This window comes from Carica papaya, chromosome 5, assembly GCF_054855325.1.
Source record: "Carica papaya isolate Zhongbai chromosome 5, ASM5485532v1, whole genome shotgun sequence".
Classification (NCBI taxonomy): Eukaryota; Viridiplantae; Streptophyta; class Magnoliopsida; order Brassicales; family Caricaceae; genus Carica; species Carica papaya.
In genome coordinates this window covers 41,092,102-41,111,402 of record NC_142313.1, presented here as the reverse complement: position 1 = coordinate 41,111,402, position 19,301 = coordinate 41,092,102, and the positions used below count along the sequence as shown (strand labels likewise).

At 34.2% G+C, this 19,301-nt stretch overlaps 2 protein-coding genes across 4 annotated transcripts; both read right to left on the bottom strand.

The window, feature by feature from the left end:
- Positions 1 to 586: 586 nt before the first annotated feature.
- Positions 587 to 3,643, bottom strand: LOC110820998 (mitochondrial ribosomal protein L51/S25/CI-B8 family protein). The gene is made up of 4 exons (XM_022050647.2): positions 3,397 to 3,643; positions 2,936 to 3,015; positions 1,230 to 1,336; positions 587 to 1,148 (listed from the first exon to the last, which is right to left on the bottom strand). Exons 2-4 carry the CDS (start codon positions 3,013 to 3,015, stop codon positions 976 to 978), a joined length of 360 nt encoding a protein of 119 aa, XP_021906339.1. The 5' UTR covers positions 3,397 to 3,643; the 3' UTR covers positions 587 to 975.
- Positions 3,644 to 5,091: 1,448 nt separating this feature from the next.
- On the bottom strand, positions 5,092 to 18,811 carry ERH3 (P-loop containing nucleoside triphosphate hydrolases superfamily protein). Of its 3 annotated transcripts, none has more exons than XM_022050692.2 (9): positions 18,341 to 18,811; positions 16,836 to 16,911; positions 11,096 to 11,233; positions 9,046 to 9,514; positions 8,123 to 8,320; positions 7,152 to 7,396; positions 6,598 to 6,756; positions 6,389 to 6,476; positions 5,092 to 5,773 (listed from the first exon to the last, which is right to left on the bottom strand). In XM_022050692.2, the coding sequence occupies exons 3-9, from the start codon at positions 11,218 to 11,220 to the stop codon at positions 5,492 to 5,494; spliced, it is 1,566 nt and encodes a 521-aa protein (XP_021906384.1). In that variant the 5' UTR covers positions 11,221 to 11,233; positions 16,836 to 16,911; positions 18,341 to 18,811; the 3' UTR covers positions 5,092 to 5,491. The 3 variants fall into 3 exon arrangements, with proteins under 3 accessions (XP_021906384.1, XP_021906385.1, XP_021906383.1); XM_022050693.2 differs by having other exon boundaries at positions 18,360 to 18,811; XM_022050691.2 differs by lacking the exons at positions 16,836 to 16,911; positions 18,341 to 18,811 and adding an exon at positions 11,876 to 11,989.
- Between the last annotated feature and the right edge of the window lie 490 nt (positions 18,812 to 19,301).

The window sequence follows — 19,301 nt, the reverse complement described above, 5'->3', positions numbered from 1 at the left end:
TCTTTTATTTCAATTCGAACTAAATCAACATCTCTATGTTGTTCTAGCATATTGGTATGTCGAAACAAAGATGATTATGGGAAGTATGTTTTAGATTGAATCTATTTAACTCTGAATCTCTCAGTGTTTTAACTCTTTTTTTTTTCATCAACTTAAATCTGTTATATCCCATATAACTCTTATCTTTGTCTTGTCTTACAAATCTATAAATCTCATCTTTAAATCAGACAGTCATGTTCATATAAGACCCAGCTTGCAACTTAGAAATTCCAATCCATAAAGCAAATGAAAATGCTCCCAAGCATGGTTAATCCACCATATCTTAGTATCCTAACAGGTTTTAATCTACCATATCTCTCTGAGGCATTATAATAACATCTGCAAACCAGAGGATTTTCAATACAACTACAACAAGAACAAAACTATACGAAGCATTAGAAAATTCCCTCATGTAAATATTAATTAACATAACACAGTTAATATTCACACATCTCACGCCTTTTAATAACTTCTTTCACAAAACTAACCCCCTTTTATTCATTAATCATGCGTAAGTTACCATATTAAAATCCTGTGCGCTAATCAATTAGATGACGGTTTAAATTTTTTTAATTCAACTCAAAGATGCACATGTAATTTACAATTTGAGTTAATTTTATAAGATACAGCATGAGGAAGCAGAAAACAGCAAAGTTCGTCCAAGGAATTTATCAAGCTGCTGTTTTGTATCCACAGGCTTCTAAGTGTGGGAAGGTCATGACTTTATATTAATGGAATCTGACCAGAAGGGATAACCCCAGTATTCCCAGAAACAAGACAGGCAAAGCACCCAAAATAAGTATCTTAGAAGATACTAACCCTAGTATGCAATTCGCAGAAATTTGAAGAGCTCCAATCAATTACGAAGACTAAAGTTTCAGATTCTGAGTCAAATGAGCCATTAAGAAAAAGGAAGGGAAACTCATTTGCCTTGCCTCAAAATTTCACGTCCGTGCTCCACGTGCCTTGCACGCTAGGGTGTTTAGTTACATGTCTTGTCTTCAATTTTACCACTTTCCGCCCCAGTGCATTCCGGAGCCTTGTTGCATTCAGAAGGACCTCATCAGGAGTCATATTTTTCACGCATACCACACGCTCATTTTTGTTCTCTGATAATTAGCACGGAAGATCCTTCAGATAAGGAGGCTTGCAGACATCCAACGATGAAAAAAGAGGGAAATTGTACTTACTGTAAAAGCCTTTCAAATGAGGATGCTGTCCTCGAATGAGTTCAGTAACCACCTCTAGCTGAGGATTGTTTTCTTTAAGTGTTGGCAAATGTGATTCCATAAATGCCCTGCCAGATTCATACCATATTGTACATCAACAATATACTGATGAACTTGAAAGATGATAGCATTACTGAACTGTAAATAATTTTGAATACGAGTTGCACCACCTTGGTGCGCTTGCAATACTATTGTTTATACTTTTTATCTCAAAAAAAAACTGATGAACTTGAAAGATTTGTGTCCAGCTTATGGTAACTATTGTCCGCTTGCGAACATCAGTGACAACCAGCACAGAGATATAGCATACTGCACAAATCACAAAGAAACATCCAAAGATAGTAATTCAATTTTTATTTCTTTTTCAAAAACTTGTTCCAACTATACCCTTGAAAGCCAACAATGTCCATAAAGCATCTTTTACCTCTGGCATTTTCCATCCAACAGGGGAAACAATTTATTATTTTCAAGATAACAGGTTAAGGCCAACCTCCTAAGACTCAAGCTATGGAATCATCCAAAGTACATTACCAATTGTCTCTAAGGCCAACTTCCTAAGACACAAGCCTCTGCCAACCGATCTCTCCATCACTACCCACTCTTGGAAATAATAATACTTTCTCCCACTAGATGGAGATGGATAAGAGCATAAGAAAGAGCATTAAACATCTTCAAAAGATGAATCATCGACAGAATATTACTGATTATCTCTAACCACCAACCTCCCAACAATCAGCTTTTGCTGACCTTCTAATGCAAATGTTACAGTTTTCCCCATACCCATACGAAAGTTACTGTAAAAGCCAGTGCAATGATAGTCATAGAAATCTCTTATTTTTTACATATAAAAATCTAAGTCTTAGGATAGATATTCTGGGATACTCTAACAAAAGGGTTTAGAATCCATCTTTTGATTTGGAAAATTTCTATTAAGTTCTTAGTAGCAGGGCATTGTCACCAGAGGTAACAAGTCAAAAGTTCTTCAAAGCACCTGCCACCAATACCCATTGCATTGGAAGAAAACCATGATGAAATGAGATATGGTGCTTCATTGGCTCTGTGGAACATTTTTTTTTTTGAGATAATTCTGTGGAACATGGATTACAACTTATGCTATTCTTGATCTGACATCCATGATTAGAGGTGCTATATCAGGACTTTGAGATCAAATAGAATATGTTTCTTCCCATTCAACATGATCCACTTCTTCAAAGGAATATTAAGAAGAAAAGAGAGACTAAGATGTCCCTTGGATCGAGAAACAGTACTTTTGTGCTCAAACACCATGACCAAAAAATATTTTGTTGAATGTACAGGAGTTAATTGATACTTCATCATCAAAAGATACTCCTCAAGATCAAAAATAAAATCTTTGATTCCCTCCCATCAACATTGATTTACAAGTCCAATTTCAAGAAGAAAAAAAAAGAATAACATATACTCAAAATGGAAAGAGGAAAAGATAAAAACAAATTTCAATGAACAAAAAGAAAAATTACGGATTATACATTAATATCGACAAGGGCAAATCAAATAAGAGATATAGTACATTATCTGGAAAATGTGCTTCAAATTCAAAATCATCAGGATTCCGTGTCATATTATAGGAATATATGCAAATCAATCACAAATTAAAAATCACATAGGACAATGATGTTAACTCATACCTGATGCCTCTACTACTTCCCCCCCAATCACAATAGCTAACAATGAGCTTTTGCAGCTGCCAGACACCTCTCAATGCCATCTGAAATTCAAATTTTGATACATTAGTACAGCCCTGATGCAGAATGATGCTAACATATGAGCCGAACTAATTTGTTTTTCTCTTGAGATCCACTCGATATAAAAATGAACTTACATCTACTTGACGCATGATGACAATATATTCAGGTGGAAGAGTTTTTAGTGATAGTCAACATGATATAGCACAAAATTAGGGTTAATATGACTATTTAAGGTGGGGATAAAAAAATAGACGTCTAAGCAACCTTGAATATCCGAATTCTGTCTCTAGAAGAACAATTGCAGAAATATTTATAATGCTTTCTAAAAAACCTTTACTTGATCGAATAAAACTAAGAAATACTAAAACTAATAACGTTGGAAATTATAAAGGTATTTCAACCTCTTCCAATCCTCGTCTTGTTGATGTATCTTCTTTTTTCAGCTTCGAAGTCGTCCAATGCTACGTTCTCTTTCTTCCTCTTCGGTGCAAGAGGGTTCACGCGAGAGAGGTTAGAGATTTCTTCGCAAATCCCTTTTCTCACAAACCTCGGGCTAACGTCTTCCTGTTCTTCTCTTCAACCGAAAGTCTGCTATGAAGCTCCCACATCCTCTCTTCTTCCTTCAATCTGGATTCCTCAGAAAGCCCTAAGAATTCCTAATTTAAAGAACTAACGGCGTCGTTTTTTGTCCTTGAATGCATAAGCCTAAAAATTCGGGCCGGCCCGGGCCAGCCCAGTCTAATAGATAGGAAAGGAAAAGAAACGCCTGAAAGCTTTGACTCTATACTGGGCCACATCCTGGGTTAGTTCTTTCTCCTTTTCTTTTTTTTTTTTTTTTTTTTTACTGAGACTATTGTAATTTATTTATACTGTGAATTTAAAAGTGTTACTATACCTTAATTATAAAAGAACTTTAAATTAGGAAAATTAAAATCCTAATTGATAAAAATGAAGTAAATCACTGTTGAAAACATAAGGTAAATACACAAATACAGCAAATGAACATATTAATTTTTGGGTATTCTTTTAGAACTCACTCTCCCCCCTTTTATGTCTTTCATTCTTTTCTTCTTATGTTTTTTGACATGATAAACGTGATACAATGGAGGTGGTAAAAAGTTTTGCAACAGACATGGGTTTGTAACAGAAGAAATGAACTTCCCACCAAATCCTAAAATGGAGGTGGTGAAAAGTTTAGCAACAGATATGGGTTTGAAACAGAAGAAATGAACTTCCCACCAAATCCAAAAATGGAGGTGGTGAAAAGTTTAGCAACAGATATGGGTTTGAAACAGAAGAAATGAACTTCCCACCAAATCTAACTTTCTTTACCACAATGACTAACTCCACGCAGCTATAGAGAAAATATACATTCAAATAAATCAAAGAGGTTTGCAACCTCTTATTAAGATCATTTACTTGTTTCCTAATATACCTTTGCTCATTTTGTTCAAATGCAAATCACAGTAGGTATAAACCTATGAACACAAGCAAACATAACATAAAATCATTTGGCAATCGTTCAAGAGCACCCTCAGCTTAGATGATTATTTACATTGAAGCATCAAGATCATCATTAATCTACTTTGTTGTTCAAAGATAACACTATTACTTAATTTCTGAACAATTGTACAGTAGATAAGCAACATCCAAGCATCACATACATATATATTTATGCACACACACACACACACATATGTATTACATATCAACTACCTTCACTCGTAATCTCAAAATAAATCATATTGATGCTCCTATTTAAATCCTCTATCCGCATATAGATTGATGTATGTAATCCTCCAGTTGTTCCAGATTATCACACACATATCAAACCATCTCAAATAATTAGCATAGTGCTTAAATAACTCTTACAACTCAGACAACCATAAATTCTGATACATTTTTCATTCAGAAAGGAACTCATAAACTTGCAAATCAACAAAACTATATTAGTTTATGCAAAGGTAAACTACAGCAGCTTACTTAGAACTTAACTACTCCAAAATATGAGTTAAGTCCCATAAAATGCCTCTAGACATAAATATATTTTAGGACAAGAACAAATTTTTTCACTATAATAAGAAACTGTAAAAGAATCAATATTGTCAAAGAGAGTCTTAATCTTGCTACAAATATTCTCAGGCATAAACCAATTACAAACCTATCATTATTTGGCTCAGTGGTGGGGCAAGCATCATAATTTCATTTTTTTTTTATTATCGCATGTTTGGATTCTCCTTTGTGTAGGTACATAAAATACTATGAACGATGCAAGTCATACTAATGATCATAGTCTGGCAGATGGAACTGTATGGAGTGAGATTATAGATACAAAATAGCACAACAATATGAATATTTTCCATACTAGAGATCATTGCAAGCAGGGATAACCAACTCGAGGGAAAGGTACCGAAAAGAAGAGAAGAAACAATCACTCAGCACATAGAACAATGTGCCCTCAGGCCTCAAGGCTGATGAGACTTTTTTCGATCTTGATCAAGCTGACCCGAACTCTGAAAACCACTTCTCATGCCGCTCAATATCAGCAGCAGAAACACTTCGTTGGACCTTCACTAGAGCTTCTTCAAAGTCGCACATGGCAACAGGGTCCTTAGAAATTTCATCCTTGGACATGTTCTTAATCTCATCACGTGTTTTTCCGGCTATTTTACGCCTCATGCCATTCAAGGAAGCATCACGGCAAACATTGGTGAGATCATCTCCACTATAGCCCTCCGTTCGTCGAGCCACTTCATCAATATCCACATCAGCAGCCACCTGAAATTAAAAAAAAAAAATCAATTAACAAATAGCCAAGAAATCCCAAATTATTGGTTGTATTACATTTAAAACTTTTAAAAGAAATTCCTATGGGTTTAAGAAAATATAATGCAGTAGTGTGTTGATTGATCTAACTCACTTTTTGTTCCATATTTAAATCTTCTCATCCCTGTCATGCCAACAGAATGTACTGAATGTATGGATTAATTATATTTTGGCAACAAGTATCATCTCCATGTAAAGTGTTGCTCAAGGTTCTAAGGCAAGATAACTAATTCAACTAAAACTAAAATGCAAACTATAAGTATAAATCTTAAAATACACTGAATCAATTACAAAAATTAAGTTTGCATTTTCAATTTCAAATTTCATACAATAAAAATTAGATTGAGTGTTCAAATTTCAATTTCATACAATAAAAATTAGATAATAATATAAATGATATAGAAACTAGAAAAAAAAGGAAAAAAAAAAGGAATAGAATACGCTTGAACCAAATGCAACATAATAATGTGCATAAAATAAAATAAACCAATATGGTTAGGGAAAATCAATATCGTACAAGATTACGATGAATAAAACTGTTCATTGACTTGGGAGATTAATTTTTACCTCGACTGTTTTTAAATTTATCCGAATAAGCTCCTTACGACTCTCAAAATTAGGAAGAGGAATATATATACGTTTTTCCAGTCTCCTCCTGCATTGCATTAGTTTACAATACAGTTATCAGAACAAAGCACTAATAACAAGAGCTTGCAAGCACAACAGTTTTTCAATACGACGAGCATAAAAAAGACATATTACAGTTATTAACAAACCTGAGAGCCTCATCTATGTCCCATGGAAAGTTAGTTGCTGCTAATACCATTACTATTTTCCGGCTACCATCTTCATTTGTGGCAGTATTGTTTACTCCATCTACCTGAACTAGAAGTTCAGACTTCACCCTTCTAGATGATTCATGCTCTCCGGAAGCCCTAGAAAAAAGTAAATAGCTCATCTTTAAATTTCAGAACAGCAGAGAGGAAAAAAGAACAGAAGTACTAACATCAAAATTTTGCCGGTGAGACACATTTTCTTGAAATCAAACAGAGAAAAATAGGGAAAAGAGTAGAAAGAGTTCAAAGCATCTTTTTCTTTAAGGAGAGAGTTCAAAGAATCACTATAGAAATAGGTAGAAACTATAAACATGTACCATCTGAAAACCAATAACTTGGGGATGAAACAGACAAACACATTAGAAGCAAAATAGCCAAATGCTGATTTTAATAAATTATGCTGGGTAGAGATGTAGAAAACCCTCTCTAATTTAAAACCACAAAATATGAAGAGATAAATTGCAGACCTCAAGAAGAACATATTAGGAACTCACCCTCTTGCATTGCAAAGAGAATCAATCTCGTCAATAAAAATTGTACTAGGTGCATAAGCTCTGGCAAGATCAAATAGGCACCGCACCATGCGCTCGCTCTCCCCACGCCATTTTGAGGCTAATGTGGCGGAAGATACATTAAAAAATGTAGTACCACACTCAGTAGCAACCGCCTTAGCCAGAAGTGTTTTACCAGTCCCAGGAGGGCCAAACATAAGAACACCTTTCCAAGGTCTCCGAATTCCCTGCGAGCAAAATGTTTATCCTACTGAGAGCTCACTTTTTTTAAAAAAAAATAACTACCAAGCGCTCACATGTCAGCATAATTCCACATCTATCAAGTAACAAACAAGTTTTTAACACAACCACAGAATCAAACCCAATAAAAAACTTTGTTTCCTATGGGAACATTTGTTTTATCAGCAAGAAGAAAAAGGAAATGTAAACCCTTTCTCTAAACATATTTCTCTACCATGTGTTTACGTAATTAACAATATTTTCCACAAGCCATAAACATTCCAACATTCTTTCATCTGATGAAAACACACGCAAAACTGACAGCTCCTTTTCAGATAACCAAGAGGCTATTAAGTGTTAAGCAGTCTAGATAAAACTTCAAACAGTTTCACACCTGTTAGGACATTTCAGAGCATTTAGAGAACCAAATGAAATGGACTGCTAGTAAGTTCACTACTATAAAGATTCATACAACAAAACTGGCTGAAATAACTCTTAAAATGTTTGCTTGATAAAAAGATTGCTTCCATAAAATCCTTTTAGAAAATCTTTTCAAAGGATAATTTCTTTTTTTTTTGCTAAAATTGAAATATGATCTTTAAAAGTTGTTACAGAGGCAATCAAGCTGACCTAGTCCCATAACCAAAAAACTAATAATCTAAAATGTTCACATTGTTTACATTAATTTAGTTTTAGCCACCATGTAAGAAATTATTTTAGCTGCTAAAAAATACCTGAAAATATTCCGGCATCCATAAAGGAAGAACCACAGCCTCCTCTAAAAGTCTTTTGGCTTCACTCAAACCTGCAACATCATCCCACCGTACTCCAGGACTTGTTTCCAGGACATCCCTTTCAAGCATCGCAGCCAAGTCTGGATCAGGTCCTTCATACTGTGGCTTCTTTGCCTTCCCATCTTCAGTGTCGACATTCTAATTATCCATGGAAATATATTCGCAAAAAAGAGAAACTTAAATTAATGAAAAAGAAAAAGAAAATAAATACAAGAAATACAACAAAGTGCAACTACAATCACATATTTCTAATCAAAATGAAATTCCAAATCCTTTGCTCATAACTTCTCTTTGTTATCAGAAAGGAAACCATGAGAACTCTGAAATGCCATCATTGCCAGTCAATAAAACTATTAAGGAATCCTTACAACATCCAACAAAATATCATAAAAAGTTAATTAATCAACGGCAAATAGCATCAGAAATTCTATCAACCAAGTACAATTTGCACCACATATGGTTTCATCTACTTGCAGTCCAATGCCTAAGATTTGTTTTTTGGAGGGCAAATTTCACTACTTCTTAATTTGATTTTTTTGTCATTTTACTTAAATCTTTTAGTTCTTTAGGGAACTTGCACTTGTTTGTGCTTTTAAACAAGAATATAAGAAACTTACGGCTAAACAAATCAGAATTTGTTACAGAACATAGAAATTTAAAAGGTAGTAGTATAGAAACTAATGGTTTTATGTATAACCAAAAAACTATGATATCGAACCGCAATTAGACTAAACTACAGATGATAAAATTATAACTTGTCCAAGAAAACAAATTAAAAAACTAAGTCTTATACTGAAATTTCAAACTGTAAAACTGTAAAGTAAACGGATAATTCCATGATTTTTAAGTCAACTAAAACTCACCACTGAATCTGCCTTGGAGCTCTTCTCAGAACCTGTTCCCCTCCTTCCAGTATTTGATGATCGAACACCTGTGCTACTTTTACCTGAATTACCAGTCCTTGGCCCACGTCCAGCTGTACCAGATCTTGAAGAACCACGAGCCCAAGTCCCATCTTGGGGTGATTTTCTCATACCCACTTGCCCAGCTCTTGTTGATCTCCTAGTTGTAGTATCCCGACTAGGGGGCCTCCACACATCAGGATCATCCACAGGAGCACCAGATGAAGTGGGGTACTCATCTAGTGGTTGAAAGACAAATGATGATTTAGCATTAATGGGTGGAGAAGCAGCACGACGCCCGGTAGGTGCTTCTTTAAATGCCCTTCTCTCAGAATCCAATTGCTTCACAACTTCAGTCTCCTCTGATATAGCTTTCTTGACATTCATCCACTTCGTGCGAATTAAAGGATCATCAAGTGAATTTAGGTGCCTAATTTTAGGAACATAGTTTGAAACTCATCAACTTGGTAATTGGATGTCAAACCATTGTTTTTCTAAATTAGACATGTACCTAGAAGAACATACTGTTTATAACCTAATGAAATTATAAGTAATAATTAAAAAGTTGAGCCTTCTTTTCTTCTAGAAAAAAGCATAGATCCATCCTTGAAAATTTTAAATATCGAAATATGATCCACTTTGAATCTTTAAAAACCAACACAAAATATCTAGCATCAGTTAGCCTCAGTCCAGGTCTTTTTTAACAAAATAAAAAAATAATGTATATATTAACAAGGTACCACAACGGGAGTATCGCCCATGTACAAAAAATTTACAAAGATGTTAACATTTCGTGAAAGAGAGGGAGATGCATTAGAGGGTGATCCACCATTTTTTTGTTTGCCTTTGAAAGAACCAAAGCAGCAAGGGTCCCTAAATCTTCTCCACTGAGGAGAGGATGACCTTTAAGCAAAATATGTAAGGTCTGGAACCAAAGATCACTAATTTTAGAAAAGCTAGAAACATGAGCCTCAAAAACTCTTCTATTCCTTTTCTCTCTATATAGTCCTAAGAATGGAGTAGGAATGAGAGCAACGATGTTTGACTTTCCCAAAATCCACATCACTAATAATGTTATGACGTAACAGTATTGACCTAAAATAACTACAATTCAGGTCCTTCTTTAATAAAGATCATACAAAGACTTTTGTAGTTAACGTGTAATTGAACTTGATAACCACTTAAAAATTAGTCTTTGAAACATACATATAAAGACCATTACTAATCCACCTAAGCTTCATTTTTTCTCTCTTGGATCATGCTTCAGCAAGAACAAGCAAAAGATATAACTATAATAAATCGTGAACCCTAGGTGTGCCTGGGAGATTATCAAAGTAAAAGAGAATAAGTAGGGTTTAATGATAACCTCAATCGACAATATTTCAAGAAACTTGAGAATAAAATGGTCATTTATTGAACACATGCTTTGTCCATTTAGGATTCAATTATTGAATCCCCCAAATTGGGGCAATTAGGAGGATTTCACAATTCATGTAGCTTATATTCTTCTCTTTACCAAAGAAAACATTATATTTTCGGTAAAATTACTTAATTACTCATTTTTGTCAGGATATACACCATAACGTTTTAATATGAAAGTATATTTAGAATCATATTTAAGCAATTTCTACCTTTAACCCCTTCAACCAAACAAGATAAACTTAAAAACATCTTTTTAACCTTCTTTACTATAAATAAAGTTTATTATAATCCCTTCTTTGCATAATTTGTATCTACCTTACTTTAGAACCCCCATACTTTGTTTCTTTCTTAGATTCCCAAACATAGAGTTGAGTTCACTTAATTTACATAGAATCAACAAACTCAATGTGAAAATTTAAAAAGAACAGTTAGTCTCTTGAAACACGTGTTTTGTATTTCTGTTAAATGTCTAATTAAAGTAATATTTTTTAAAACTAAAAATTAATATAATCATTCATCCATGAGAAACATAACTTACAAATCTAGCTTATTTGAAAAATAAAAGAGGTAGCCAATTTAAGAAAGGTACTTGTTGATCTGGGCAATGGCCCCATCAAAGAAGATAATTGAAGTATCGTACAATCCTTCAAGTGCGTACTCTCTTGCCAACTTCAAGTGGTCTTGCAATCCAACCAATGAATTAGCACCCAACATTTCTTGCTCTTTCCTGTAAAAATTTCTAATATTTTATATCTTATAAACAGATAAACTAGTATCCCCATACTATTCATATGAATCCCAATGTATAAATAAATGCATAAATATCCTACAATACAAACTGAATTAGATTTAGACTGCATAAAATAAATTAGAAATCATAATTCTTATAAATATAAAACTATTATACTATTTAGGAGTTTATTTTTATAATTTTAGTAACCTAATTTTATTTTTTTGAGTATGTAGTTTTTATATTGTTACTAGAATTAGTATCTCTTAATTTAATCTTGTTTGAGAGATGGTAGTTAATAATTATTATAATTCTTTTTGTAATCTTGTGAAAGAAGGCCAACTAAAAGTTCCTTGTGAATTTCTTCAACCCTTTTGTTTGTTGATGCAAGCAACCTCTTGAAAGTAATGCTTAAAAATTTTTAGGTGTGATATCTAAGAAATCCTATAGATAAATGTGTAGGCTTTACTCTCAAATCCCTAGATAAACAAATTAAACCTACTCTGTCATATATCAAATAATATCATACCTAAAAGTTCCTAACCAAAAATCTCAACCAAAAAAAAAAAAAGAAAATAACTAATCGAAACAATAATCATATTAAAAAAAAAAGAACACAGAGACACAAACCCTACTCACAAGATAGCTGCCAACTCAAATCCCAGCAGACATTTGAAGGTGACTCTCGCAGCCACCATCATCAAACTCAGAACACTCCAACTGGCACGTCTCCAGAGCCCCGCCAGGCCAACCCTGCTAGAAAGTGTGTTCCCTCACCCCTTGAACACCAAAATAACCAACTCCTCCCAAATGTAACAACCCAGGTCATATCATTGCAAATCCTCAACCTATAAACCCCATCGCTGAACGAGAACATCACTAGAAATCATATGCTTTCTGGTGACCAAAAGGCAAAGCCTTAGGCTCAAACACGTATGATTGAGAGTGGAATTCGTTAACTTAGCCCTGCTTTACCTATTCCACCAAGTTTTTTTGTTCAAACTGGTTCCCCCAGACCAGTACAGGTGTTCTTAACTGAAGTTTCTTTCAATTGGTACTTACTTTTTTCATATTGTGCTCTTTTTTACAGACTGATTAGAAATCAGACTAAACAATGATGACAAATGCCGAGTTAAATAATCAAGTAAATATTTTAGATGCGAATGTAGATGCTTTGGATGCCGAACAAGATGCACTTGAAAATTTTATGCGCACAATATAAAAATTCAGCTAATACACTAGCAAAGGAGCTTTGGAAGTTTCACATTGCACAAACTGGACAAGATATCCAAGTTGTTCAAAACTATTTAGTTGTGCAAGTAGTTGATGTCGATAGGAGGCAATTTAAAGATAACACGAGAGACATAACCAAGAAATTCAAATTAAAAGCCCTTAATTCCACTTGAAGATAACTCTTACAAGCGAGGGAGGTAGGTTTGTTTGGAGGTCTTAAGGTGGGAGATGGTGAGACTGCTGTGGAGATCACACACCTATTCTTTGCAGATGATACAGTGATTTTTTGTAAGCCTAATAAAAGTGAACTTCTCAACCTTATATGCATTTTGACTTGTTTCCAAGTAGTGTCTAATCTAAGCATTAATTTACCAAAGTTTGAACTAGTGAGATTGGGGAACGAGAATAATAGTACTAGTTTGGCAAGAGTTTTAGGCTTTAAGTGGTGGATCTACCAATGAAATACCTAGGACGCTATTTGATGCTGGCTACAAAGATGTGAGAACATGGGACCTGGTGGTGACAAGAGTTGAGCAGATATTGGCTGGGTGGAAAAAGAACCTTCTTTCTAAAGGTGGAAGACTAACACTGATCAAAAGCACAAAATTCAACTTACCAGTCTACTAAATGTCCCTACTAATGATTCCAGTGAGCGTTGCTGAAAAGATGGAAGCCATTCAATAAACATTCTTGTGAAGAGATTCAGAGGAAAAAAGGAGATACCATTTGGTAGTCTGGATAAGGATTAAAAGATCATTAACATAGGGAGGACCGGGTCCAAGATCATAGGCAGAGATGGATTTAGCTCTACAAGGTAAGCGGATATGGAGATTCATGGTGGAAATAGACATTTTATGGAGAAGGGTCATTGAAGCAAAATTCGACACGACGGATAGCGGAAGATACACTGGAGTTAATACTAGGCCACATGGGAAGGGACTATGGAAAAAGATTTACATGGAAAAAGATAAATTTTAACAGTGTATCAATTGGAGGATCGGGAATGGGGAGAGAATTGGATTTTGGAAGGACTTGTGGATTGATGGGGAAACCCTCATGTTTTTGTCATTGCTAAACATAAGGGTATTTCGGTCAAAGACACATACATAGATGGAGCAGGAGGGAAGAAATGGAATTGGAAGTCACGAGAAATCTTAATGACTAGGAAGTTAATGATTACGAGTCACTCTTGAAGTCTCTGTGCACTGTATCCCTAAGTGAGAATCATGATCAGTCGGTTTGGTCCCTCAATACTACAGGGGAACTCACAATTGGCTCCTTTTATGGACTAGTTAATAAACAATGAGAACACTAAGAACAACTTCCCATTCGGACAGGTTTTGGAAGCTGAATGCACCTCCTAGGATTCTTTTTTTGCTTGGGAAGCATGTTGTGGATGAATATTGGCACAAAAAAATTGATGAGAAAATGAAAGATAATAGTAAATAGGTGCTGCCTATGCAAGAGTGAGGAAGAGACATGCGATCACATCCTACTTTGGTGTCTAGTTGCTTATAGCTTATGGATAATAGCTTATGAGATTTTGGGGTTTAGCTGGGTTATTGCAGGATGCGTAAGAGATAAATTGAGGGCCTAGAGTGGTATAACTAGGAGGAGATAACAAGAGGGGCTTATACCATTAACAATCTTTTGGGTCTTATGGAAGGAAAGAAATAGGAGAACTTTTAATAGGGTTGAAAGGAATCTTGATAAAATTAGAGCAACATGGTTCCAAACCTAGGTTTTTGTATAAAGGGTCGACCTTTATACACTATAGAGGCTTTTGGAGATTTGATAGATATCATGATTGAAATGTAAATATTTGTTTATATAGGTTTGAACCCCCTTGGTGCTCATACGTAATGATATTATACTTTTTACTTAAAAAAATCCAATTGAAGATAACACAAAATCCTAAAGCAAAACAAAGGCAAAACAATAGTTTTGATTCATCGTGCAATAGTACACACATGTTCAAGACAAAGATTGTCAACTAGAAGCATTTGCTACCAAGCACTGGGAGATGAACATCACAACCTCGACCATCAACACCAAAGGACACCACTTGGCCAACCCTTAAAATCTCAGCCCCTAAATTCGTTGGAAACCATTACAACTAGCCACTTTCTTGTCGGAGTCTATCATTCTCGATAACATCAATCAACACTGACACCAGATCTACCAGGGCCCCCAGATGACTCCCTAGTTGGAAGACTAGAAACCTATTACTAGTGCATGACTCCCACGCGCCAACCATTGGGGGTGGGTTTCAGCTTTTTTTAAATTTTGCTGACTGGTTCAAACCAGTTCGGCTCAATCCAGTTTGACTTGCCCGGTTCAACCACTTGCAAACTGGTTCTTTCTCAAGGTTTTTAGGTGTGGTCTTTGACTTTTTTATGTTAGTTCGTTCAATTCACATTCTATGCTCACTTTTTAGACAGATTGACAATTTGAACAAGTCAGGTAATATCTACAAATGCATTCAGCAAAGTTATCTGATCTAAGGTGCACATTAAGTCACCATAAAGAAAAAAGATGCATTTTAAGTCTTTCAATTGGATTGTTAGAACAGAAAAAAGATGCTATATCGTCAATTACCACCTTCCTTTTGCCAAAGAATTTTGGAGAGATCAAGTTCCTTAATAGGTGAGGTGTTTGCATATATTGAATTATTAGACAGACTATTCATATGATTATGCATATATTAAGTTACTAACTTGATTTGAGATTCAAGATCTCCAATTTGGTTTTTAATAATTTTCTACAAGTATCATTCACAAGTTCTCTTTATCCTACATTAATAATATGTCAAATGCATAAAGGGTCAGATTTGCAAGAAGAAACTTGATGGGCTTGCAAAAATATGATGATATAGCATTGATGAGAAATTAACAAGAACAAGATAACTTTTAATTGAAACATGGGATGCAATGAAAGCCACCCTGTTGGAAAAATACATGACAACAACTATTTTGACAAGATAAATGATTAGGCGTACATCTCGACACAAGGCAGTATGTTAATGGTCGAGTATACACAAAAATTTGAAGAATTGAAAATACGAAGTCAACTAATTGAGTATGATAGTCAAGAAGCATCTTGGTTCAAGGTAGAATTAAGGGCTAGAGTTAAAAGAGAGTTAAATCAGCAACCAACTGCAACCACGCCCAAGTATATCAAGCTGCTGTTAACATGGAAGATACTTTGGACTATTCAATTCAAGGAGCATTGGATTTTTGGTTATGCCATCCTTCCAACCTTTAAATCAAAACATGGGTCGAAAGAATGGATCATTATGAAGGTAAGGAAATTGTATGTTTCAACGATTCACAGATCGGACATATGGGCCATCAACACCCAAAGAAGAACAACTTGCATATTGGAATGGAACAAAATTAGGAGATGCAAGGATGAAAGAAAGGATATGAATCCTATGACGATAATAAATTAGCTTGCGAGCATCAAGATGATACCTCTCCTTTGTCCATAATGAAAGCAACCCCTCAAGTGGAAAATAAGAACTGTCATATACACCTACTGCTTAAGATCTTTCACCTACAGAGGGTTCTATAGATGTTTATGCAAAATAATAAATATTAAATAAATAAAAAATAAACTAACATGTGAGTCTACAAAGATAGCCAGCTCAAAATGATCCTACGCACAGGGTTTTCGAATGCTAACCAATTATGCGTTTCTGTTAAGAAATTGATTAAAAGAAAGCTAAATTTTTATTACGAAGCTTGAATATCAGTTTTACAACATTTCTCACTTCAAAACTCATGGATGAGTATTCTCTAATCAGGAGAGAATGATACGAACAGGATTAGGTCTATATTGCCTAAATGGATTGAACCTATCATATTTTTACTTTTTAAGATTCCTACTACTATAATTTCAATAACTTTAAAATTTTGTCCATTTTAAGTATTTCGTGATACTATTCCTATTACGATTACTAGTTCCTAGTTTTCGTAATCTTATTAGAATTATTAGCCTAATCTACTTGGGAAAGATTAGCAAGCAATAGCTATAAATATCATTGCAATCTCACTTTTGAGAGAAGACCAATTACTCAACAAAATTTCTTTAAGGATCTTCTCAATCTTTCTGATCGGGTGAAGCAAAAAAACTCTTACATAATTGTGATGCCTGAGAATTCTTGAGAGTAATATCTAAGAAACAATAGGTGTAATGTTTAGGTTTTATCCCCAAACACCTTAGAGAAATTACCATAAGTTTCTCCCCGTTATCCTATATATAAATATAACCATATGCACATAATAAGAAACAAAAAAAAAGAAGCAAAAATCAATTAGTCAACAGGCTTATAGATAAACAGGTGAAATCAAGTCATCAAACTCACAATTTTGGGCCAGAATTCAACAAGTTCAATTATCAATAAAGAACTCCTGGTGTAAAAGGGTCTTCTTCTGAATTATCTGAAATGCAATTGACGGAAGAGATTAGCACAAAGAAAAGAGGGGGATTTAAAATTAAAGCTTAATGTATTTCCTAAAAACCTTCAAGAAATCCAGCAAAATTCCCCCTTAAAATAGCACGTAAAATAACAATAAATCCAAAGACAAGGTTATCAAAATATTAAAGCCAAATCAAGAATGTTCTTGTTGAATATGCAGCTTTGCTAAACAATATCTCAATATTGTCAAGCCAAAGACATTAAACTAGCAAGAATATCCATACAGATAAAACACGTTCAAGCATAATCAACGAACAAATCAACATTAATCAAACCTAAGAGCTAACTCAGGAGCATTTTAAATACGTGTCTGACCACGAAACAGGCCTTCTCTCCGCAGTCTTGTTTCCTATTGTTCCTATCCGAAACCACTTAGAATATTATGTGTGTATACACTCGTTTGGTTAAAAAGAGTAAAGAAATATTTTTTTTGAGATAAAGAGTAAAGTTATAATATTATTAATACGAGAAAAAAATAACCTTAATTATTAATACCATAGTTGTTATGTTGCATATAGTGGGCAATATTTACGAAATTTCATTCATAAAATATTAAAGAAACCCTCTCAACCCCCAAATTAGACCATAAAATAAATAAGAGTTAGAGATATTGGAAAAGATTCTCTGAACCTCCAATACTGTCTTAAAAAACTCCCAAAGAGGATTTTATAAATTCTGTACCTAATTTTGTTCTCATTAACTCTCAAATTAAAGCTCTCAAACACATAGAATAAACACACAATCCTTCAAATGAACTACTTTCATAATACAACATACCAAAAGTGTGCAACAATCCAATCGGACAGTCCGATCATAGACCTACCATTTCAAGCTCCAAATATAAGGAAATAAAGAGGCGTGTATAACCATCCAATTCCCCATGAGCTAATTCAAAAAAGCTACTTTACCCACCTTATCAAAGAGGCTTCTGATAAGGTTCATCTGCACTAAAATCACACAAATTGCATAGACGGGCGTATCTAACTCTCATTTGCTCGAGAGCCAATAGATTCAACAGTATAAGCATACGAGTACGTTTACCTGGTCCTAAAATAAATATCTTGTATGAGCTATCGAAATGTCTGCTTATCAATATTTATTTTAATTTATTTGCATATTAAAACATACATACTTATAAGCAGTCAGTTAACCCAAATGAGAAAAGGAGAACTCTTGGAAGACTACCAGAACAGATTATGCAGGAATAGAATTTCTAAGGGGTCAACAATAGCAATTTTTTGATAGCTTATAGAACACTATGGCTATTCCAAGAACTTAAAAAAAATGTAAATTACAAGCTCTGTTATTTACAGAACGCCGACCCAAACACCATCTGAAACATATTAAACCAAAATTAAGCAAACAATGAGGAACACTTTAGCAAAGAGTACCTGCAAAAGGGAGACTGACCCCTTAAAAATCAACAAAAATTGAATCGTCGTTGAAGAACCAAGAAAGCGATGATGAACAGTAACATTGTGGTGGCCCGTCACTGAGATTCTGCCAGGAAGACCATTTGCGAGTTCAATAGGAACAAGTGGAGACTGGATGCGATTCCCCACTGAGTATTCAGACTTTGATGCATCACCGCTGGGACATTCACGTTAGGCAGTGGCAGATCTGGCGATGGGTTTAGTAGGAAAAACAAGAGGAGCGAGACGGTGTGGGTGTTTACTGTTCTGCGACTTTGGTTTACAGAACAAGAGCAGTGAAGCGATGCTTGCTGCTTCGAGTTTCAGATTTGAAGAAGAAGAACCGAGAGTGAGAGGTGTATCCGAACTGAGAACGAGAGGAAGAGTTGGGATTGGGAGATGAAGTTTAGTTTTGAAGTAAAAGGTCAAAGAATAAATTTGCTTGAATTTTTTGAAATTTAATTGGTTCTGCGCCACAAAACACCGAAGAAAACAAAAGAATATTTATATGTTTTTTATAAATAATAGATTATTTTTTTATTATTTAATTTGGAGGGTAAATTTAATTTATAGTCATAATATAATTTGGTTAGAAAAAATTAATTAGTTGCATTTTTATTTTTTAAAATTAAATAAAAATTCTAAAAGAACTTTCCGAGTAATTTATAAGAAATTTAACAACATTAAAATGATATAACAAAATATAATATGTTTAATTTTGATTATTTAAATAACTAATTCAATTTTATTATTATTTTTTTTTTTCAAATGGTCTCATGTCTTTTGCTAATTTATTATGTCCATATAGATATTATTCATATATTTTTAAACAAATATAATAACAAAAATGGTATTATAATCATTTAAAGATATTATGATTTCAATTTTCTTTAGTACAATTTTATTATTATATTATTATATTTTCAATCAAATTTTTAAC

Bases quoted from the DNA above. Each gene is read 5' to 3' on its own strand.
- LOC110820998 (XM_022050647.2), bottom strand. From the start codon at position 3,015: ATGGCATTGAGAGGTGTCTGGCAGCTGCAAAAGCTCATTGTTAGCTAT. The intron at 1,337-2,935 runs GTATGAGTTAAC...TGAATCTGGCAG, and splicing joins GGAAGTAGTAGAGGCATCAG to GGCATTTATGGAATCACATT. The intron at 1,149-1,229 runs GTAAGTACAATT...GCTAATTATCAG, and splicing joins TCATTTGAAAGGCTTTTACA to AGAACAAAAATGAGCGTGTG.
- ERH3 (XM_022050691.2), bottom strand. From the start codon at position 11,937: ATGATGGTGGCTGCGAGAGTCACCTTCAAATGTCTGCTGGGATTTGAG. The intron at 7,397-8,122 runs GTATTTTTTAGC...TTTTGCTCGCAG, and splicing joins GGATGCCGGAATATTTTCAG to GGAATTCGGAGACCTTGGAA. The intron at 6,757-7,151 runs GTGAGTTCCTAA...ACTTTTTTCTAG, and splicing joins TCTCTTTGCAATGCAAGAGG to GGCTTCCGGAGAGCATGAAT.